This window comes from Misgurnus anguillicaudatus, chromosome 13 (assembly GCF_027580225.2).
Source record: "Misgurnus anguillicaudatus chromosome 13, ASM2758022v2, whole genome shotgun sequence".
Lineage (NCBI taxonomy): Eukaryota > Metazoa > Chordata > Actinopteri > Cypriniformes > Cobitidae > Misgurnus > Misgurnus anguillicaudatus.
This window is the reverse complement of record NC_073349.2, coordinates 28,972,580-28,997,478: the sequence shown is the minus strand read 5'-3', so window position 1 is coordinate 28,997,478 and position 24,899 is coordinate 28,972,580. Positions and strand designations below refer to the sequence as shown.

Here is a 24,899-nt window from a genome sequence, read left to right as displayed (position 1 = left end):
AAATATTCACGAAAGCAGCGCATGTATGCGTTAAATATACGGGGGTTGGGTGTCAGCCATAGACATATATAAACATAGATGTGAGCTGTTAAGTGGCATCTCATCAAAAATATCTTAATTACACAGATTAGTTACAAAGCTGCCTTACGGTCATCTCATGGGTGTGAAACAAAATGAGGGTCATGACAAAATTAAAAATAAATAATAATTGTACATTTGTAATTTCAATTAACTTGAAATACTCAAATGCAATAAAGTCAACTCATTCTTATATCAGTTCCAGAACAAATACGTTTATGTATACTGTACATATAATTTCCAGATTTTTCTTATCCAAAACATTTCAAATGTAAAATACGGGTTGTTTGATATTAAACAGTAATATAAAACAATTCAAGTAAAAAAGATCAAAATAAAACAAGGGTTTTTAGGAAATGATACTGAGTTTAGTGTTAAAATATATAAAATTACTTCAAGTCTACTGTCCAATATCAGCTGTGATTACGTCCAGTTAACCAGGTGAATGAAACACATTTCAGTGCGTTGTATTACATCCCTGAGGAAGAGACGGCGGTTTTGATCCGATTCAGATGAAACCTCACTTAAATCCAGTTCAGAACGTGAAATCTTGAGATAAACCCAAGACAATGTTACAAATAAACTCAAATGTTAAACTCTTCCTGTACTTCATCACCTTCTCCAAAATTCTTCATGTTAGGCAGGAAGAGAAACATCTCGTAGTGTCCGATTTCCAATGTGTTGAAAGGCATTGATTCACAAATAAAACCACAAGATCCCAAACATATTTGGTCTAATAGTGCCTCAGTATACCAGCTTCATCTTGAGATAAGTCAGGATTGGTCTGCGGGTAAGATGACTCGCTGCTCATCAATTCTTTTGGCCTGTGAACGGAGAATAAGACTGAAGAAGTCTTCGTCTGGGACCGTAGGGCCTCTGGATGGAGGAGGTGGAGGAGCACATCTCTGATCATCTAACCTTGATCCCTGTAACAAACCAGAGTTTTGAGAACGTCAAAAACCACGGGAAACTCACAACCCCAAAGAGTCACCTCGTGTGTCTAGGCTACCGACCTGGCACTTTATTAGCATTTCAAAGAAGTCTTCTTCTGGTTCTTTGCTATCTGCAGAGGCCATGAGTTTGCTGAGGACATCCTGACTGTGTCGCTGGTCCAGCCGTAGACCCGGCAGACTGTCCACGCTGGCCCGCTGTTCGTCTAGCCGACGACTCTGTGAACTCGCCAGCAGATCTAGTAAGTGCCCGGGCTGTGCCAAGGCGTCCGCTGCGGACTCGGAAGTAGCTGAATGAGGGAAAAAACAGCACATTGTGGCATAGGCAGAAAAAAATGCTATTGGCCTAATAGCCGAATTCAGCTTACACAATTCATTTATATATTAAAGGCGCAATATGTAATTCCCGCAATTAAAGCAGTCCTTCCAGAAAAATGCAGAGTTTTTTTGTGATTATTGCGGGCAAAAATCCTCGATTTTGCGGCACGTTTTCTTAAAAAATCCGATGGAATATGCGGGATATTTATGCAATTTATCCGATGGAATTGCGTGAATTTGCGAAAATTGCGGAACTTGCAAAAGCTGCAATGATGTTCACGTCACAATCACATCACTTCATAACGTTCCCATGGCAATAGAGGACACGGCTGCGCTTTTGGGAAGTAAATGCAACATTTTTCAACTTTCTGCTAATATATGTGACTTTTTGCTACGAAAATGCAGAGATTATGAAATCATGCAAGCCACGCATATTTTGTGCGCGGAAATATGTAATTAATGCGGCGAAAGTGCGTCGTATTTGGAAAAACTGCAGCCCCGCATAAATATGCGGACTTTGGCTGATTATGCAATATATCGCGCGATCGCACAATCACGTTTTTCTGGAGGGACTGTTAAAGGCATAGCTTGATGACACTGTGAAAGAATGATGGGAGTTGTCATCTTTACCCTAAGTGCCAATGAAAATCCATCCAGCGGGAGTACATGTTCATGGATTATGTAATAAAATCAAGTTATGTTATAACATAAGCCAACAGATTGGCTTGATAAACATAACAACAGAGTGATGTGCTAGATGCTACAACTACCTGTACTAATTTTTAGGGATGCACCGAAAATTCGGCCACCAAAAAAATTTTAAGCCGAAAATGGCCCAAAAGATTCGAGTGATTTTAAACAATTTAACCGCTAAAGTGAGTAGTTTTCTGTATGCACCGACGCACATGCGGTTGAATGTGTCCGGTCCAGCTCCAGTCAGACATGATTATCCCTACGATCTTCAAAGATCAGAACTCTTGATGTGTAAACTTTAGAGAGAGTTGTGTCTCAAAATGTAATCAATTAAAATACATCTGTCGAATAGAGCAATGAAAAACAACGTAATGTGTGGAGCGACTGTCTGTGTGTGCGCGCGCGTTTAAGTGCACTCAAAAGTGCACACATGGAGAGATGCGTTTTAAAAAACAAGCGAACATAAAATCTTTCTGTTATTGACAGGACACATACAAACAAAATGATCTCCACAGTATTATTTTCTAAAAAAAAACATTTGTTTATGTCTTAAGTGTATGTATAGGTTAGAATCAGAAACCCGTCTGTGCTTATTTGGTCTTAAAGAGACAGTAACCTCAATTAACTTACTTAGGTCTGTGTTATTAATGTTAATCAAACAACCCAAGACAAAGAAAAAATCACTTCTGTAGTTTAAAAAAAATAATAATCATATTTAATTTATACAATAAAGACAGTATTATGATTCATTTAATTCGATTTCTGTACCTAATGCTAATTTCAGACCTTACTTAATGTGCAACTTTCTTTTTTGTTGTAATTTTTTGTAATTTCTTTATTTGTTATTGGATTTTTCCCACCCCTTTTTTGCTGATCTGAAAAATAATCTGATCCGTGCCTCAAAAACTGTAATGTGATCCGAACCGTGAGTTTTGTTATCCGTCACACCTCTAGTAAAGTTAGTACACAGTCATAGCCATAAATGCAATGGTACTAATAATTAGCATTATTTTGGTGTTTCAGTTTTCGGCCTTGGTTTCCTCTTTTTCTGTTTCGGCCAAGAATTTTCATTTCGGTGCATCCCTACTAATTTTGCATGTGGCACTGCGCAGATCGATCAGCATATGACATCACAAGAGCTACACGACAGTACTGCTATCGAATGGCTCTCGCAATATAGGACTGCACGATAAAACGCATGTGTTTGTCACGCGCATCTCGTCAGTAATGCCGGTTCCTTGATTAGTATTAAATCGCCATCAGCTGTTTTCAGATGGAGCAGCTTTAACTACACAGAGCCGTAGTTCACTGACAATCGGGGCAATTTCGCATTAATTATCGCGGACGTATCGCCGGCGATATGTATGCGATATGGCCCAGCTTGTCAGGGAACCACGGCTCCGTGCAGTCAACGTCGCGCCATCCGAAAGCAGCTGTTGGCGATTTAATACTAATCAAGGAACCGGCATTACTGACGTGATGCGTGTGGTATCGCATGCGATTTATCGTGCAGCCCTATCGCAATACTTTCCACATACAAATCGAACACAACTATGACTTCTGTCTATGGTAGTAAAAGCAGAAACTGAGGATAATGCAGACATTACACTATTGACAGGCGATGCAATGAGGCGGGATGTTACGCTAGTTAAAATGAAGAATTGTAAGTGCCCATGATAAAAAAATGCATAACACTCTGCTGGTGGGTTTGGATATTTTTATGCAAAATCTTAAATATCGTGCCTTTAATATTTAGTTTGAATGTATGTAGTGCCACGCTAAGTAGTTATGCCCACATTAGTCCAATATTCTCAGCTATTAAATCAATAAAAACAGAGCATCTAAATCCATCACTTCTGATTTGCATAAACATTTAACATTAAACTTTAAATCACATACAGCTAAAACCAATTAACTTTTGTCATTGCAAAACAATATAAACACAACTTATTTAAACATTACAGTAAGGTTGAACATGTAAGTATAGTAGGTAAGGAATTGCTAACTCACATTTCCTCAAGGCTATGGGTGGGGTTTCACAGGAAGGGGAGGGGTCAGGAGGACGGTTTGCATCTAAAGTGCACCTCTGGTCATCCATACGGTTGCCTTGAAAGCGGGTTAGAAGGTCAAAAAAGCCGTCGTCACCCAGTGTGTCTGGAGCACGCTGTGGAAGAGCATCATTAAAAAACAAAGAGCCAAAATTAGCCAAAAAACACACAAAGTTGAAACAAAAATAAAGCATGGTACAAAAAAAAGGGTGGATAGTACCAATAAAATGCAGTTAATATAGGCCCAATAATGCATGTTAAAGCAGAAATGAGTCATTTATTCTGTCAAATTATTTGAAATGTTTGGCTAATGCCTGTACCTGTGTGTCCAGGTTGGGTGATGGTGGGTCACCACTGTTGTTTTCTGCTGTCGTATCGGGATTCGATCCATTCAGCTTGTGTTTCTTCTTACTGAAGCGATTGATGAAGAAAAGTTTGGAAGATGTCTTGGCTATGGATGATTTAGTTGGTGTTTTGGTCTGCTGTGGGGATGTATTCTCCTCACCCGACTGTCCCGGAGTAAACAGAAATGCAGACTTGTACTATTATTAAAAAGTGAAAGAAGTTTAAGTATCTGCATTTGAGTATCTTTTGTGTGTTAAATATCTCACCATATTTTTGTCAGTGCTGAGTTTCATGAGTTCCATGTTCTCCATACTGAGTCTTCTGCTGCCTCTGGATCTTTCATCTACAGAACCAGAGGTACCGTGAGTCTACTGTTATAAGTTACCCAAAAATATCTTACATTTACATGTTTTGCAGACACTTTATTCAAAGTGACTTACAGTGCATTACAACACATTATTTTATCAGTATGTGTGCTCACTGGGTTCGAACCCATTACATTTTGCACTGCTATCGCAATGCTCTACCACTGAGCTATACAAAAGCTCTTACCCTTAAGTTGTTACGAACCTTTATTCACGTCTGTAATTAATAACTAAATATCAATCAAGCAGGAAGCAGGAGCACCATTGACTTCCACAGTAGGAAAAAATACTATGGAAGTCAATGGTGCTTAAGAAAAGGCTTGGTTACAAACATTGCTCGAAATATCTACCCTTTGTGTCCAGCAGAACAAAGAAATTTATTCAGGTTTGTAAGAAAATAAGGGTAAGTAAATGGTGACAGAATTTATATTTTTGGGTGAAGTATCCCTTTAAGATTTTATTTAGTTAGTCTTATTATACACACTCTTCCTCGTGTCAGTCAATATGCATTTTAAATGTGCAATAAGAAGTGTTATGTTTCACAATCACTACTTTTTTAAACGTCATTATTTATCCCAGGTAAAAAAGTAGTACACTTCCATAATGTATAAAAAGTGCTCTACTTAGTTTTCAAGCACTTTTTTTACTTAATATCTTAAAAAATTCTCCTTAAGTACTTCTTAATATGGTTTTAAGATTATCTATGTATATTTAGTTGTGTTATTTTGAGTCACCATGAATATGAACTAAAATGTGCTTTTAACATACTGTACCATCTCTGTATTAAAACATGTATTTAGTTAACACTTGTACTGTATCAAACTTAACCCCAACTTTCATAAACAAAAGTGTTCAAGTTTACTACAAGTGGTACCGTACATTTTTTAAATCCTTTTTAGCACCTTTTTAGCACTCAAAATAGCACAAAGAAGTACACTTAGATGTTCTGAAGATTATCTTTAACATGTTTTAGTGTGCGAAAATAGAGCACTTTAAGAACACTATGAAAGTGTAATTCGTTTTTACTTGGTACGCCCTTATACAAAGTCTTGATTGGTTTTTTTTGGCATCTACTAGAAAAGTCTTTCATGCTTGGTTGTTCAAAAAAAAAATGTAGAAAATCATTGTAGTCGGGTCAGTGACAAAAATGGTTTGGCAAGATAAAATAATTAAAAAATCTTTTTAAAAAACTTGTTTTAAAAGCATGCATCAGGTTTATTTCAATGCACATATTGTATGTACGTTGATTTTATGCAATAAACATTACATTTGCACCATTTTTATGAAAGTTAAGAATGAATGGACCTGAAAATGTCAAATGGTGTAACCGCCAATTGCGCCAAAGAATGAGAAATATTAAATATTTTATCCACCTTGATGACATGTAAGCGTAATCATTAAAAAATCTATTTAAAATATCATTTTATTAGTTATTTCTAAATGTAAATTATTAATTATTAATTAATTATTTTTAAATGTAAACTTTAATGTGTTTTTGTAATATTTGTCCTGATATATGCTGAAAACAGCTCTGTTTTCTAAAAAATCTTTGACAAATGATGTAAAAAAAAAATCATAATTACACTAAACTAGATGATTATATTTTATTCCACATTTTTTATTAATATATTTATATTTTCATTTAAAAAAATACTAGTTACACAAATTGACACAGACCGGTTACACCACATTGACATTTTTGCAATTATCCCTCAAATATTATTTCAAGATTAAATAAAACCAGACTTGGTCCTCAAAAAAGAGAATGCAAGAAATCAGCAAAATTATTTTGAAATTTTAACCCTTTTACATTGAATTGAACCATACGGACACAAAATTGTCATTGTCCCAGTCCAAATAAGCCCTTTGTCATAGTTCTTGAAGTGTTTTCTGTGAATTGGACATTGAGCTTTAACATGGAGACCTTTGTATGCTTAGACAGAAAATGTGAAAATGCACAAAAGGACCCCTTTAATATGGCAACGAAAGTAAAGGGGATCGCACACCGGCCGAGCAGCTCAGCGCCGCGCCGTTCTAAAAAAATGTAACACATTGTTTTCTATGAGTGTACGCACACCGGCGCCGACAGGTGGCGCCTGTCCGCGCCGCCTAGCTGTGACTCAGGAAGTTGTTCTAATCCCTGTTGCGCCACAGAGCGCCACTCACATAGTTTAACATTAAATAACATCATATTTTCCCACATCATTAATGATTAACATTGGCTGCTAACGTATATTTTACATTTTGAATTAGACGCTATCTGACGAAGCTCGCGCTATTTAAAGTGCACTTCCGGTTTACAATACCTCCGAGTTCTCCTAGGCGCAACGCGACGCTGCGCGGCGCTGAGCTGCGCGGCCGGTGTGCGATCCCCTTAAGTGTCAAAAGTAATTTAAAACCCTCACTTAAATACCAGTGCATGTTAATACTATTAGTAAAGTGACAATATATTATACTTTTGACTGTGGTATCCATATGTTATTTTTTAGATTTCCTTCTTAATGTTTTGTTTTCAATTATTGCATCATTTAAAGGATTGTTTTATCTTAAACATTATTTTGTATACTTGTATTATTTTAATTTTTATTTATTTATTTTTAACTTATCATTGCCGTTACCAACATAATAAGCAGTATGTTTTAAATCTGTTTTTGTACAAATAATTACATTTATTATAGTTTATACCACATTCTTGTACATGTTCTGACAAACACAGTAAAGCATGTTGAAAACAACTTAAGGACATGTGAAGATGTCTTCAATATTTAAAATGCATGATTCATGATTTGGTTTGGAGATTTTATTTAAAGGGTTTGTGTGTGTGTGTGTGTGTGTGTGTGTGTGTGTGTGTGTGTGTGTGTGTGTGTGTGTGTGTGTGGTTACCAGGTGGACTGCTGTCAGACGGCAGCCTTTCTATGAAGGTCGGGCTGTTTATGTTTGAATTATTTTGTTTGAGACCCAAAACCAGCTGGAGATCCGATACGTTCATTCTGGCCGTCAGCTCTCCGCTGCGGTCGCCGATCTGAGCCGCACAAATACACGTAAACACCAACAACATTAAGGAAAGTGATACACAAGATAACATAAACAAACTGAATGGGTCCTGCACGCCGGGGTCTAAACAGAGGAGCATCAAAACATTTCCTGTGCCGAGAGGAAAAAATCTTCCCATCTTATCTTTCACATGAGCACACGGACACACCTCTTTCGAGATCTCCAGATGTTTTTGGGCAAAGCTCATGGCCTGTTCGTGGTTTCCAAGTGCGGTGTAGGCGTTCCCTAGACTCCAACAAGCCCGGCCTTCTCCAATCCTACACACATCCAACAGCAAGACCTCATGAAAACTGCCAAGTAATGTCTGGTTTATTTTCACCCCAAAAGAAAAAACTTGTGTATGTACCTGTCTTTTAAATCTTGAGCTATGGTGAGATGTTTGAGATGATAGTCTATAGCTCTCTCAAAGTCCTGCAGTAAAGTGTAAGTGTTTCCCAGACTGTAACAGGCCTGAGCTTCAACAGCCCGATCCTTCAGCTGCCGGGCCAATTGCAATGTACGCCTACAAGACAAACAGATGTTAAAGTGACCTCATGACACATCCTCAATGCAAAAATCAGTTCATACTGAACTCAAAACAGTTAACAAGAAGTACTATGGTATTACCATGGTACACATTAGGACAAAAATCAAATGAATAGTTTCAGAAGTGTAGCTCTATAGTGGCCATATGGTAGATTAATATAGTAAGTTTTACATTTTAAAGTACTAGGGCTGTCACAATAATTAAATAATCATCTCACCGCGATTGTTTGGCCTCATCGCGATGATTTCAGATCACCGCAATGATTGCACATCTCTCTAAAAACACAAGGGGGAGCTGCAGTAATTGATTTTTTTGCAACCACTACAGACATGTGGTCCAGTACTTATATGACCTTAGTAGGATTGGCTACTATTTATGGCCTGTTCTAGTATAGTCAGTTTATTTTGATTGCATTTTTATTTTCAGTTTTTTTTTCAGACACTTTATTGTGTTTATTGTGTTTTTGAAAAATAAATTTATTAAATAATTACTTTTAAATATCTGTTATGTGTACTAATATGTACTGCCAGGTAAACCTTGCAAAATATTTCATTTAAATAATCACAACAATGTGTGAAGAAATGTTCATGAACAAAAATATGTATGAGAATTAAATGTCAAAGCAATAAAAGAGACAATTAATCGTCATTACGGTCACAATTTACTAAACAATTAACCGTCAGCCAAATTTCATAACCGTGACAGCCCTATGAAGTACAAATTATAACCATTTGATACCCTCGCTGTACCACAAAACCACTATAGTATTTGGATATTAAAACTTAATCCTACAATCCTCCGATTTTATTCGCTAAATGTAATTTCCTCAATATACTACAAGAAATTATATAGAAATTATTCACCCTCTTTTATTTCGGATCTTTCATGAAAGTCATTCATCTGTTTCAAATAAAAGTACATCTTAGAATCACTTCTTATTTAAACTTCAACCATAATTTATAAATTGGTGCCATATGGAGCTGCGGCCTGGTAGTTAACTCATTAAGTCATTAACGTGAGCCGCAAGTATGAATCCAGCTCACAGTATAGCAGATCATTTTAACATTTCAACATTTCCTTTCTTGTCTATCTGTACAGTCATGTCTAAAAATAAAATAAAACTGTACCAATAAAATGTTCAACTGACTTGTAATGTTCAGCTGCGACCTCAAACTGCCCGAGGAAAATGTAAGCATTTCCAAGGTTACAGTACGCTCGCCTCTCCGCAGACCTGTCGCCAAACTCTTTTGCAATGAGGAGACGCTGTAAAAAAAGCATACATTTCTTTTTTAATAGGACTGTCAAAAGATTAATCGCGATTAATCGCATACAAAATAAAAGTTTGTGTTTGCATAATATATTTGTGTATTGTGTGTAATTATTTTGTATATATAAATACACACACATGCATGCATATATATGTGTGTGTGTGTGTGTGTGTGTGTGTGTGTGTGTGTGTGTGTGTGTGTGTGTGTGTGTGTGTGTGTGTGTGTGTGTGTGTGTGTGTGTGTGTGTTTATATTTTATATAAATATATACATACATAAATAAAAAAAAATCTTAAATGTATACATGTTTGTGTGTATTATAATTACACACAATACACAAATATATTATGCAAACACAAACTTTTATTTTGTATGCGATTAATCGCGATTAATCTTTTGACAGCCCTAATTTTAAAACGTAATACATAAATCAAAAGCCTGTGTGCTAATGTATATCATGACTAGTGCTGTAATGTAACTACTAATGCATCATCATTGTTAGTTAGTTTGATAGTTTAACTACCATTTTCAATGCTTTTTAAAAGGTACTCACTATATTTAATATAATTATAATATATACAGTGCTTAACAAATTTATTAAAGCACCTGTCAATTTGTCTTAAAGATTATCCAGAATCATAAGGCACTTTGATCAGTTCTCATAGTTTCATCATTTTGAACAGGCTTAATGAACTGAATTTACGTATTAAACACAAACTTGATCCGGCACGTTTGATTAATTTTTCACTGCTGAGAAAAGCTAAGAGTAACATTCAACCATTAAAACTTATAAAAAATAATAAAGCGCTTTACTATTTTTTTCAGATTTTCTTAACAAAAACTAAAACACTACGCAAACATAAACAAATGATTTTTGTTATCACCAATACTGTTAGTTTAGGGCAGCTGTGGCATGGTCAAATAAATTTGTTAAGCATTGTATATCATAATGATGCATTGTTGTAACCCATAGTTGGATAAAATATGGAGAAACCCAACCCAATTGGTGGGTTAAAGGTCGGGGTTTTCCATATTTTACCCAAGCATGGGTTAAAACAACCCAGTTCTTCATAGAGTATCTATTCTGTTGTATGTATTCTTAGATGTATGTTTTTTTTTTGTTATTGTACACAAACACAATTATTTACTGTATTCTTTAGTCCAATAATTGTGTTGGGCTTGCCACAGTTTGTTTACGTCTATCAAACAAACGCAGTATGAATACCTGCTCATGGGCAAGAACAGCATCTTGGAAATTTCCCAGCAAATAGTGCGAGTTGCCAAGGTTACCATAGGTCCTGCCCTGTGCCGCTCGGTCACATAACTCCTTCACAATGATCAGATTTGCTCTTTACATCGGCAGGTAGAGGACAAAGAAGATGAAGGAGTCAAACAATGCTTAAAGAACATCTATTATGCAAAATCCACTTTTGCAAGGTGCTGTGACATAAATGTCCACCCACTACTTTTTAATACCCATTAAACCAAAGCAGTCTTATTAGACATGATTCTCTTGTCAATGTGATGTCACACTGATAAAGCCCCAACCATGTCTACTGCCTGACTGACAGTCCTAGTTTTCACCCTCAGAAAGTTGTACGCTGTCCACCATCAGTGTAGAGGAAAGTTAATTTTAAAAGTAATGCATTACAATATAAAGTTACTCCTCAAAAAAGTAACTAATTAGTTACTAATAATATAGATTGAATGCAATGTAGGTCGCTTTGGATCTGCCAAATTCATAAATGTAAATTGAATGTTGCTCTTTCTTCATGAGTCATAAGAGTTTGGAACACTACAAGGGGGAACTCAATGATTACAACATTTGTTTTTGGTGAACTATGTCTTTAAAACCAAGGAAATATGAAATGTTGGCTTGCTTTGTCTTCCTCAACACATACTCACTCGTAATACTCAGTCGCTTTCTTTAGAGCAATACGCGCCTCCTCCGGAAAATCTCCAGGGTCCATACCACTCCAGCATATGTTCTTCCCTTTGGCGTGGTACACGTTCCCATAATTATACAGGGCTCGAGCCTGCCCCACCTACCAAAACCACACGCACAGGCACACAGACATACAGATAATACACAGCAGTGTGATTGTCATTTCAAATACATTTTTAAGGAATAAGCATAAATAGTTTAAGCATAATTTAAAGTCTACCAAAGATTTTGCCATCACTTACTCACCCTCATGTCATTATTTTCTAAACACAAAAGGAAATGTGAGGCACATTGTTTGATCATAATTTTAAGTTTGGCTGTATGAAAAGAATTAAAATAAAGTTTTACTATAGTATGGGGTGAATAAATGACAACAGATATTTACTTTTTTGTCTTTCGTGTTCTCACCTTGTCATGAAGCATTCTGGAAATGTCCAGGTGTCTTTGGCAACAAAGTGCTGCTTCATCATAGCGGCCCAGAACCTTTAATGTGTTTCCGAGGTTCCCGCTAGCTTTAGCCTCTCCCAGCTGATCTCCGATAGTCCTGAAGAGTCCACATCATTATATATATATAATCTACAAATAAAATCTAATAGAGACAAGTGTTAAAACTGTGAGATCCAGACCTGGTGAGGGTAAGATCATGGCGGTGATATTCGAGTGCTTTGTTGTAATCGTGCAGGTGAAAGTAGGCGTTGCCCAGTTGACTGTAGATGGCGCTCAATATCTGCAGATCTTCTGTGCCCACCTGGATGGCCGACTCAAAAAAGGACACACCTGCGCTGTAATCGCCAACTTTACACAAGCGCTCACCTTCCAGAGCCAATTCAAGACACGAAGCCTCCATCCTGCAGGGGGCGGTACAGAGAAATAAAACACTGAATGGTATTTGCTGCAGAACATTGCCGATCAGATGTGGATTTGTATAAAATGGAGCGTTGGGTCAAAAATGGACAAACCCAACATTAGGTTGTAATTTATTTATCTTATGCTGGGTTGTTTTATAAAAAATGTAAAAAAAATTTAACTCAACTGTTGGGTTTGTCCCTTTTTTCACAACGCTGGGTTGACAATAACCTTTTTAGTGTGTATAAATTGCTAAATTTTGTAGCGCACTGCGTTCAGTAGAGCGTTGCACTAGCAACGCAAATGTCATGGTTGGGTAACAGGGAACCCACATATTGTTAATATGTATAGCTTGAATGCACCGCAAGTCATTTTGGATAAAAGCGTCTGCCAAATGCAAAAAGGTAAATGCTATACTCATATTACTCATTATTCATATATTTTACATATTAAAGGTGCCAAAGAATACATTGAAATAATATGTTAAATTGTTCTCTGATATCTACATAGAAGGTATGTGCCTTAATTAAGTGCAAAAATTGTTCAGACGGTTTTAAATGTCCATTTCCATCCCTAGGATTTACCCTTAGAATGAAATTATCTATTATTACCTTATTTGAAAGGTTCATGAATAATAATGAGAAGCTCTGCTCTGATTGGCTGTTTGTCGGAGCAGCTCCTTTCAGTAGCTCTGTGTGTGTAAACAGACCTTATGTTTGAGTCTGTATCAGATGGAGATATAGAATTTGAGTAATCAATTGTTTGGAGATTGTTAATGGACATTTCTGAGTGATAAGTTTGTGTTTTTTAATATGGACCTGCAAAACGTAACTATAACGTAGGGCTGTCACGATTATGAAATTTTAATTGTCTAATAAATTGTGATGGTTATGACGATTAATTGCATGTTTTATTGTTTTGACATTTAATTCTCATAAATTTTTTTGTTTGTTCATGAAACATTTTCACACATTATTGTGATTATTTAAATTAAATCTTCTTGCAGTAAATACTAATACACATAACGACTGATCCATATAAATGACTGGATTGTGCATGACGTCACAACTGTGAAGCCACCGCCGCCATGTTGGTATACCCAAACATTCTATTAAATCAATGGACGCGATCAGATTTTAATGATAAAACATCACTTTACTAGTCTTCTTTTCATATCTGAAGCTACCCTGTACATTATTACAACACAAACGTCCTAAGCATGTACATAGTTATTTACTGAAAGTTGTACATTTTAGTTTTTAATCAGTTATTATACATTCATCTTCATTACAGTATCAGATCACCAGACAGACCGCAGAATAGCAAACGTGCTCATTCTGAAATCTAAATAAATAATCATACTTTGTACTGTACCTTGTGTGCATGCAATAATTTGCTGGTTTTATGTTATCTAAACTTACAAGTTACCTAAACTTATTTAGAGAAATAATGCTGACCGTGTAGCTGAATGTCAAAAAAACTTTATTTATACCCGTGTCATTAACAGAGCGCAGCAGACACACTCACCTTAACGTTTTTTTATAAATCCATTTTCCTGCCCGATTAAAACATAAACATTGCAAATAACACCAGAATTAACAGTTAATTTATGTACACATATCCTAAAAATAATCTTGCGTGACTGATACCATGTAAGGCGCGTGAATTTAAAACATGATTTTGAATGGAAGTCAATGACATCCTCTGCCGGTTGGGTATACCAAGATGGCGGCTCGAACTCTGCGCTGGCTTCACCTCACGCTGTTACGTTAAGCGTTCTATGCGCAATCCAGTCATTTATATAGATCGGTGCACATAACACATAGTTACAATTAAATAATTAATGAATTAATATATCTTTCAAAAACTAAAAATCCGCGTTACACTGTCAGTTAAGGAGCGCCATCTGATACGGTCTTATTTATACACATGCTGCAGCCCCCCCTTGTGGTTTTTAAAGAGATGTGCAATCATTGTGGTGATCTGAAATCATTTGATGAGGTCAAACAGTCGCAATGAGGCGATTATTTAATCATTGTGACAGCCCTACTGTAACGTCAATAGTAAAACTTCAGCCTAAACATTAGCATAGCATTAACTAGCATATAGTGCTAACTCAGCAGTCACAATTTTATTTTTAGCATTGTAACAACATTGTACTTAATTGAATATGTAATTTAATGTTACATCTCGACTCTAACGTCACAGTTGGTGTTATGTTGAGATTGGCCAGTTTTTCAGCGGTCTTTTGCCTGCACGAGGTTTACATAAGAAGGAAACAATCACGTTTGAGGCTCACGATTATTATGTCATTACCATGTGCCGAGTTCGTATTATTAATCTATGTAAATACAGTTTTACATTCTACGTCACCTTTAAACATAAGGCTGGAAATAACCCATATTCATGTGAGAATTAACACCAACACACAAAAATACTGGAAACTTTCAAGCAACAAGATGTATAAAAATGGTGTGAAGTTGATCAAGTTGGAAAAGAAAATGAGAAAATAACAGCAACATCAAATGCCATCTATACACAAGTTCAACAAATGTAAAATCAATCTTAAATTGCTTAACCAAGAGACAGCAGAACTGACTAAAGTCAATCTTTCAAACTGATTTTACTTTGAAAGGAATAGGCTTCAATCTACATACTAATCTAGTTTAAAGGTATCTAAATGAAGATATTATATAGACTTCTATTGTATTTATAGAGCATGTTTATAACCTAATTCTAACCGAAAACTTTTTTTTACAATTTAAAAGCAAACTTTATTTACTATATTTTCTATAGCGCTTTTACAAATGAGAACATCCCCAAAGGGAGGTTTTGTTCAGGTTTTGCTCACTTTTGGGTACAAATCTGTGCCCAAAATATAAGTAGGTACACACATACACACAATCAGATGAACTCATGAGTAAAGGCAGTGCAAGAAATGAGTCATGTTTTGGAATAAAAAACAACTCTGAGAGCAAATCTGAACTTTGGCAATGAATATTGAATATGTGTGAGACTGACTGTAAATTATTTAGTTAATAAAGTGACAAAAATCAAACTCGTATTTGACATCTTTTACATAAAAGTCATGTCTGATATATTTGAAACAATGAAACGTTACTCTGGGCGGAGCTACACAACATGACTAAAATAAAAAACACATGCAAGCCACAAAATATCTGTTTGTGCAATGTTGTTAAACTTAGAAATAGAGGAAGAGTTTTATTGTTCAAAGCTATATTGCATTATGTCTTGTTAGGATTTGTTAGGGCATGTTTTGAATAAAAGTATAATTAAATGTTTCTTTGATGTTACCGTTTCATTCTCATGTTTTACTTTACCCAATCTATTCCCTCTTTTTATTACTACAAAAATAAAATATAAAAAGTGTATAAAAATAATTATTTAACAACCATGTCAACAACAAATAATTTTTTTTTTTAACAAATAAAATAAAAAAATATATATGAAGTAATACTTAAACACTTACAAGCGCTAACACTTCACCTTTATTTCACCCCCATAGTACTGTAGAGGCCGGGTGAACTTATTTGACTTAGGCTTAGCACCTAGCAACCACCTAGCAACAGCATAGTAACGCACTAAAAATATAACAACAGCACAATAACACCTTGACATTACTACAATCTTACCTCTTCTCCTTTTTATCATTATGACATCTAAAGCACCATCTAGAGACCGACATCTCAATTTTACGGATGACCCTCGCCCCTCGGCCGTGATGGATACGTCCTTTAATTCTCCATGGGGTACAGCCTAAGACCCATCGCTTTGACTCCCTCACGTTAAGACACATGATAAACTGACTGACCTCTTTCAAAATAAGCCCAAATCCAAGATCACCCCCCTCTGAGAGACCTATCCCAGCCTCCATGTTGCTCTGCAGCTTAAGCAAACAAGGCTTTAGTAACCAAAATGTTTTGCACAGGGTCAACAGGAAGCTTAGCCAAAACACATGCAACATGTATGTGTCACCTACGGACACCTGATGGCGGGCGTCAACTTCAATTATGGTTGAACCATCAGAGAGATTATTGTCATGTAATGTATTCGACAACCATAAGAGTTTCTGTACATGAAAGCTTGGTTTTCACCAACCATATTTCCATTTTTAACCAGCAAGTCTGTAATGTAACTCTTTAATAACGTTTGGGCTTCGTGAACTTCCGCCACAGAAACAGTCATGCAAGGCCACGCTGGGAAAATCCATTAGACAGGGTTAAATCCTACGCTTTGATCTCAGTGTCCTCAAGCACAAGGTTGACAGCGTTCACGTGTTTATTTCTTTATCCTTGAAGAAATCCTTGTATCATGCATGTACGACAGTAATTCACACTTCCTATGATGTCATGAGCTCTTTAATACTCACTAAAACAGCAGGATGTTGGGTTGTTTTAATCTACGGTTAGGTAAATATTGGACTGAACCAACTGTTGGGTTATAAATAAACCTATTCTGGCTTGTTTCAACACAAATTCTGGGTGGTTGGCTACAGTAGGTTATAAATCACGCCCTCCATGTAAACAAATGGGACACGAGCCCTACCAAAAAAAATTTTTTAAATACATTTTACAGGGGGGGTTTAATGGTATTTCAAGCATTCTGACTTATTAACACAGTTATAGAGTTGTTTCCTCATGCTAAACGTAGGCAAAGTGTCAAAAATGCAGTTGGGCGTGTTCAGAGTATTTCTGTGCCGAATGCACTTCGCCAGGGTTCATACAAGTTTCAGCTAATTTTTTTCGATTACGGTTCTAACTGACGTTTCGGGGTTTTCGATACGTATCACTTCTTTATATGGGCTTCCGCCGGAAAACTTCCCCCGGAAAACCCCGCCCAGCCGTCAGTCAGAGGGAGACTCTAGAGCTAGCTAACAGATTATCAAGCAACTCAGCCTTGTTAAATATCAAAAGTCAACAAAGTCACAACAACAAGAGAGTTTTTGGATGAAAGGAGAAGACAACCAGCCAAATGGAAACAATGGATATAGTTTATTATCCGGATTAGCAGCGGAGTTTTGCGTGTGTGTTTGATGCGGTAGATTTTCAGAACCGGGTCATGACGAGTTACACGTGGTAAGTAAGACTTCTGTCTTATGTTGGAAATAGGCGCGTGTATATTATATAAATGACACGAACATGTAATGAATCATAAGTTAAAACAGTTTTGTATTGTGTTGTTTGTCTCTTACTCGCTCCGCCCGTGTTATAACTCCTCCTTCTTCTTTTTTTCGTACGTGATCGGAATGATTCGGTAAAGCTAATCTTTCTTTTATAAATCTGATTAAACTAAAGACTCTTCAGAGATATAAAGGATGTCATACTACTCCATAGGTACTCCAGATTAATATCAGAAATGCAGAAACAGCGTGTGTTACGTGAGCTTTAAATAAATAATAAATTTTATTTCTTAAAATAAAATAACTTGCACTGACAGATCTTAATATAAGCCAGTGCTATTGGCATAATAAGTTTGGTTTAAGTTAGTTATTAGATGCTATGAAAACAGGGTGTGACGACTTGATTTGTGTGTTTGAGTTAAAGAGCAACTATCGTCAGATTTACGATTTTACATTTCCTTTAGTGTATAAGTGTGTATTAGTACATGTTAACAATATGCAAAAGGAACAAACCCAATGATTGTGTAGGCAAAAGTTTATGTCCTGGGCCTGTTTACATGGACAAGACCGACATTATCATAATACCGCCTGTTTTGACTCACAGCCTGTAAGTTAACTCCTGTTAGCATTGCATTGTTAGCGAATCTTTCAAATGGTAAGGAGCGTAACATTTCCTCGCATGCGCGAGACTAAAGTCACGTAACTGCAGCGGATGACGTGTTATCCCCAGACATGTTTGGCAAGTTTTTTTTCCAAACTTACAGCGTGCGTCTCCGTCAGACTGTAAACGAAGCCTAGGCGCACACAAAAAACAGCTAGGGCGCACCAGATAACACGTCAGCCGCGTCACATGACTTTAGTCTCGCGCATGCACTTCAGAACAGACGCGGAAGAGAAGACAATGCTGAATAAAGTCGTAATTTTTGGACCAAAATGTATTTTGGATGCTTCAACACACACTGTAAAAAAATTCTGTAGAAATTACAATGTTATTGCAGCTGGGTTGCCAGTAATTTACCGTAGATTTAAATTTAGGATATTTACTGGCAAGAGTTTGTTCAAAGTTAAATAAATTTTAAATAACAAGTAGGGGTGTAACGATTCATCGTGCAAATGCGCGTTTTCTCAATGAATAAATTTGAATGAATTACGGTGGAATCCCGGCACATCCGAACGCCAGAGGGCGCTCCCGTGCAGAAACTGCCTTTGTGCCACACAAGAAGTATCATTACAAACGCTATTCCAGGAAATGTCTACACATGAATATTTATACGCTGTTCTTCAAATTGTTTCAGGTATTTTCATGATAATAAAGAATATTTTGAATGATTTTGTTTAACGAGTGTTGCTTTTTTAAATGCACGTTATAAACGACTCTGACTCATAATGATTTTAGATTGATAAGGACTTCCTACTGACCAAATGCCGTAAAACAGGCACAAGCTGTGCATAAAACAAAGAATCGCAGCCTTGCGATTCAGAATCGATTTCAGACAGGCATTTTTAATGAGGACCGCGATTGAATCGTGATTGAATCGTTACATCCCTAATAACAAGTCTTTATCATTACAGAATAAAACTATACAATAACAGCCTCGTGCAAAGCATTCTGGGAACCAGAAATCATCATCAACCTTTTTTTGTTTTTTGCTTCAGATTTTGTTTCCCAAAATGTTTTGCTTGATGCTGTTATTTTAGTTTTACTCTGTAAAGACAGAGACTTGTGAATGTTAAATGTTCATTTAACTTTGAACAAAATGTTGCCAGTAAATAACATAAATGTGAAACTACGGTAAGTTACCGGCAACTGCAATTTCTACGGATTTTTTACAATGCATTCTAATTGACCCATTGATGTCACATGGACTACTTTGATGATGTTTTTATTTAATTTCTGGACATGGACAGTATACCGTACATAGATTTGAAATAAAGGGTCAACAAGCTCTCTGACTAAATCTAAAACATCTTAAACTGTGTTCTGAAGATGAACGCAGGTTTTACAAGTTTGGAACGACATGAGGGTGAGTCATTAATGACATTATTTTCATTTTTGGATGAACAATCCCTTTAACTGCGAATGCAAGCATTTAAACGTTTTAAAAGTCTCACATTTAACTTGTTTCTCTCACAAATGGCTATAGAAAGCCTCAATATAACACAAATGTTGTATGGACTGCTTTGTTAGATCTTTTTTGTCTATTTTAAAGCATGACAGCTCATTCACTGTAGATTTTTGTTTTACGATAAACAGAAGTATTAACATAATAAACGCCCTGCTTTGTTCCACAGAAGAAAATCATATGGGTGTGAATAAGATGGAAGAGACTGAATAATGACGCAAACTTTAATTTCTTATGAACGGTTTCTTTAGATCCTTGTTTAAGTCTTGCTGTAATGCTCTACCCGTGGAAGCAGGTTGGAATCAGCAATTCATGCCAATCCCCGTCAATAAAAGTGGAAAAACCCTCCAAACAACATAAGCAAAACAGTACCAACAAGTGATGACCCCTTATTTTAATATTTAAACGTGGCTATTAAAAATTTACACCGAGGAGATCTCACAACTAATCCGAGCCCTTATTCTCCAGCTTCAACCAGCAGGTCATGTATTAAATTTCAACCCAGTTTATCTGATGGAAAAACAAACTGCCTGGTGCCTATGGACAAATGATCAAATCTATTGCTACTGTAACCACCACACATGCTTTTTAAAATAACTTTTTTAACTTAAGCAGCAAGAAATGTAGTTTTAGTTTAGTTGAGTTGCGTTAGCAGGCAGTGGAACGCAAGATGAATATTACGGTAAGATCTACGGTAAAGTATGTAAACAAAACTTTAACTCAACCATTTGTGTACAGGACAGCAAAACAGGTTTTTTCTCCTACCTGGAACGGACATGGAAGGTTTGTTCCTCGTCTTTTGCAATCACATCCATTTAAACGCATAGTAGGAATCCACGTTTAAAACAAAATACAGCAGTGAAGACTAAAGTAAGTTGGTAAATGAATTGACGAACGAAAAACAGTGCGGATGGTCGTATTAACCGCCTTTGAAACAATCAGCATCTGACAGGCGGCAGGAGTAAAGAAATATCTGTAAGAAACATGAGCTGGTCTCTACCACACACACACACACACGCATGTGCACACACACAAAACAAATTAATTTAAAGGTCTTCTGACTTTCTTATGCAACCATTCTTATATCAAAGACAGAGAAGGTTAATATTGTATTTTTTTTAGTTTGATGTAACACAGAAATGTGTTTGATAATGTTAAGGTATGAGAAAAACAAATGTCTGGTAAACACAAATTAAGACTGAAACTAGCAATCTTGACGAATGTTTTCCATTGGACGGAGTTTCATTTAAAGGCATGGTGACACATCAGACTGAACTCTGAGGAAAGAGATGAACAACTCTTGACTTTCTTGCTCTATATTTATATATGCGGAAAATTCTCATTCGAAAACCTAAAAAATGTGTGAAGCTTTGTGTGAGAAACAAACTTTTCTTTTTAAAAATATATTTTTGGTTAAAATTTTTCCTATCTGCTATGGATCTCAATACTCAAAGATTTAGAAGACATCAAAACTTTTGGCTTTTTAATGGAGGATATCATCGAATGCTTTTGTTGTATGTGAAAGAATAGCAAAAAACGAATATAACTAAACATATTTCAAGAAATACCACGCAGAACTCATACGTGTTTGTTTTTCAGGAATTCCCTGTACTGAACAGACTTCTAAAGGCATTGTATAAACACAACCAATTGTCAATATTATAATACTCAGGAAAAGACATGCATGCTCTCTGCCAGGTTTTGTGAAACAAATGTCAACAGCAAGTTTGTTTGATATGATTTATAAACACTTTGATCACATTTGGCCAAAACACAGTGTTTCAAGCTCATCAAGCTCAAGCCATACTGTATGTCTAGAAGTTCACTAAAGCCAATCATGTGATTCATTTTGCTTTCTGAATGTCTCTACACAATACAGAAGCAAACTGGGAATATTCAACATCTATATTTGTATAATAAAGTTTTCTTTAGTTTCATAATAACACTGAGTCACGTAATGAAATAGTCTGGACGGTTGAAAGCAGCGTTGTGTACAGTAATAGCCCGGATTATAAGGTCATTCTTTCACAAGAATAAAACACAGGCCCTTGTGCTCTTTAAATAACTGCGATTCATTAAATTGTTCATTAACTGGCAGTGTAGACACAAGGGCTGCTGTGTGCAGTCTGTTATTCGGATCTTATCCAGGTGTTCCTCATAAAATCCCACTGGAGGTTTCTGAACACAGGGAACTTTGGAAAAGTGCTTGTAATGAGACAAGTATTCGCTTTGGGAGAAGAACACGTTCATATTTTACCTTCAAATATAAAGTAATTCTGCCTTTTATAAAGTCAATGATTGTTGTCATGATTTTATAATGGCATTATTTTCAAGACAATTAAACAAATTCTACTTCATTAATGTATTTCTTCCAGATGTTTTACTTTGACATTTGTTTTTCATTCTTTCATTTCATTGTGTTTTTAGAAGGATCTCTTGACAGAAATCCAATAAAATATAAATAACTATATTATCAGTAGTGTATAAAGACCTTACAAAATGAACTGTATTGTTTTTATTACTTGTATTTATCTACATACACCGAGGGTCTCCTTACATGGAAGTCGCCATCATGTTTCTACAGTAGGGATGGGTATCGATTCAGATGTTCCAGATCGATTCGATTCACAAGCTATCAAATCGGTTCGATTCTTGGTTCGGTTTCGATTCTCTGATGATTTTTACACTCGATTTTCGATTAATAAAACATTATATTATATTATATTAGAATATATTAGAATATAGACTGAATGAATGAATGAATGAAAGGCTCGCCTCTCCCACCTTGGTAACATCGCGCAAGGTGATTAATGTAGATTAATGTAAATCTTACGTTCAATGTTTGCGAAAATAAATATGGAAAAAAATCTATTTGTGGCCTTTGAGAATCGATTTTGAATTGACCACGTAAAAAAAAGATTAATCGAAAAATCTATTTTTTTGCCTAGCCCTATTCTACAGTAGCCCTAAATGGACAAACTGCCCTTCCGGTTTTTGTTTGTTTAATGGTCTGGCTAGTTGCTAAACTAAACTCTTGAATAAATGCCTCATCGAAAATAACAAATGTTTTGGTTTCCTAGGTAATCTATGTGTTGTTTATTTTGCTTGTTATATAAATAAACTACTTTAAAAGGACTGTGTTGTTATTTATTCTTAGCAGAGTTTACCGGATGTTACGCGTTTTCCACGAAAGCCGCTTGTTGATGTTGTTACTGCTGAAACCGTCTATAGAGCGCATTTTTACACTACGTTGTCTCAGACGATGACACGTTTGTCCTGTGGCAGCTACCGTAGCTTCACTATGCGTTTCAGAAGGGAGGGGTGAGCTGTGGACATAGTCGTTGGTTGCCATTCACAATCTCACTGCTAGATGGCGGTAAAATTCTACACAGTGAACCTTTAATGACGGTTGTCATTAGATTTTTATTACTACAATACAGCGATAAAAATGACAGAACTATATAATAAAGGCAATTCAAAATCGCTACTGTATATTTCACTGTACTTTTATACTTTTTTTAATATAATATAAAGTATGAATTATACAAAAAACTACTATACTTTAATAGACTAGGTATAACCATTATATGATCGTTTTTCTGCATTAATATAGAAATTTAAAAATGTATTTTCTTTGCATTGCAGTACTGAGAATCGCAACCTGCTAAACTGCCACAATGCACAAAATTATTTTTACTACGTGTTATACATTAGTTTTACGATGTTAAACTGTTGTAAATTGTAGTATACTGTTATATATTATAGTAATAACTATAATATGTTAATGTACATTAAATTATTCAGTAGTATTAACTATAGTAAATAGATAAACTAGTAAACACTGTATTATACTTTATTATTTACTAGAGAGAAGTTCACAAAAGTATCTAAGAATTTTAGTATAAATAGAACTACAGACGTTTACTAGTAAACACTAAAGTATACTACAGTAATTTTCCATTGGGGAATAAAAGATAGTTTCGCATATTTTATTTTGGTGTGACCTCGTGACATTTATCCATTTAAATTCAACGAATGAATCACAACTTTGTTTACACACAGATGTTAACTGTCATATGATCGCCCCATGCACGTCCAAAACACCTCACCTTGTACTGACGTGTCTTTATTATACATTACAGACATAAATGTTGACTAGTAAGATTCCAAGATCTTTGTACGACAATAATAACGACTTAAACTTAAACAATAAGAAAGGAAATGCGTATTTTGTAAGAATATTTAAGAGTAGTTTGATCCCCATTAGTGGTGAACGCCTTTGGCAATCTGTACATGCACAAACACAGAGATATGAAACAAATAAATCAATGTAACTCATACCTCATACACTGTCAGATCTATACAGCTTTATATCTGTAATCGCGCTACATCTCCTGCGGTACGGGAGTTTATGATTTATCAGGAAGCATCGCAAAACTTCTCAATCTTTTACTCCGCCATGTTTTCTCAAGATACTTTCCTTTCCTAACTTTTTTCGGAAAAGAGAAAAAACGTCTCTGGTTTGGCACACCAATCATTACACAGGAGTTTTAAAGCGCCACGCCTCTGTGCCTGATTCACGAGTCTTTTGAGTCGGCTCTTTAGAATGATTCTATAGAATTGATTCGCATTGCGTTTGTAGATTTTTTTGTTTTAAAACTGTGAGGAGGGAACAATGTAAAATATTGATAAAATTCAATAATAATAAGTAACATTTATTAATAATAAATTAATTAAAATGAATATTATTATGAGTAGATTTACTGTTTAAAAAACGGTGTATTTGCAGGGGCGGGCACTACTTTCTACATAAAAGTAAATTTTCATGTATTCGTATTTTATCAGTGTTTTTCTTTGGAAAACATACATTCCAAAGCATACCATAATTTTTACTCTACTACATTTCATAATTTCAAGTTTTTGGTTTATATTTAATATTTAAGTACATTTAAATCTAGTAGCCTATTTTTTGTACTTTTACTTTAGTAAAAAGTACTTTTGTACTTTTACTCAAGAAAGTAAAAATACACATTTTTTATGTAATTAGGTATTAAATCAATTTTAATATGCAATATAAAAGGAATACACATTATGATATGCTTTAGAATGTAGTGAACATTTTTTAGTAAAGTAAATAAAATAAAAAATTCCCAAGACAAACACTCTGATAAAGCACAGATGCTTGGAAAATTTACTCACAG

General features: G+C 35.6%; 1 protein-coding gene across 1 annotated transcript; it reads right to left on the bottom strand.

Annotated features, from left to right (window-relative positions):
- Positions 1-265: 265 nt before the first annotated feature.
- Positions 266-24,224, bottom strand: gpsm2l (G protein signaling modulator 2, like). Its single transcript, XM_055188917.2, has 14 exons — positions 24,040-24,224; positions 12,216-12,437; positions 11,998-12,133; positions 11,550-11,689; positions 10,870-10,993; positions 9,525-9,640; positions 8,198-8,353; positions 8,000-8,108; positions 7,681-7,819; positions 4,699-4,775; positions 4,408-4,596; positions 4,050-4,203; positions 1,092-1,318; positions 266-1,004 (listed from the first exon to the last, which is right to left on the bottom strand). The coding sequence occupies exons 1-14, from the start codon at positions 24,042-24,044 to the stop codon at positions 852-854; spliced, it is 1,947 nt and encodes a 648-aa protein (XP_055044892.2). The 5' UTR covers positions 24,045-24,224; the 3' UTR covers positions 266-851.
- Between the last annotated feature and the right edge of the window lie 675 nt (positions 24,225-24,899).

Coding starts and splice junctions, on each gene's coding strand:
- gpsm2l (XM_055188917.2), bottom strand. Junction 8,354..9,524: donor GTCGCAGCTGAACATTACAA/GTCAGTTGAACA, acceptor TTTGTCTTGTAG/GCGTACATTGCAATTGGCCC. Junction 4,776..7,680: donor GTCTGACAGCAGTCCACCTG/GTAACCACACAC, acceptor CTGGTTCTGTAG/ATGAAAGATCCAGAGGCAGC.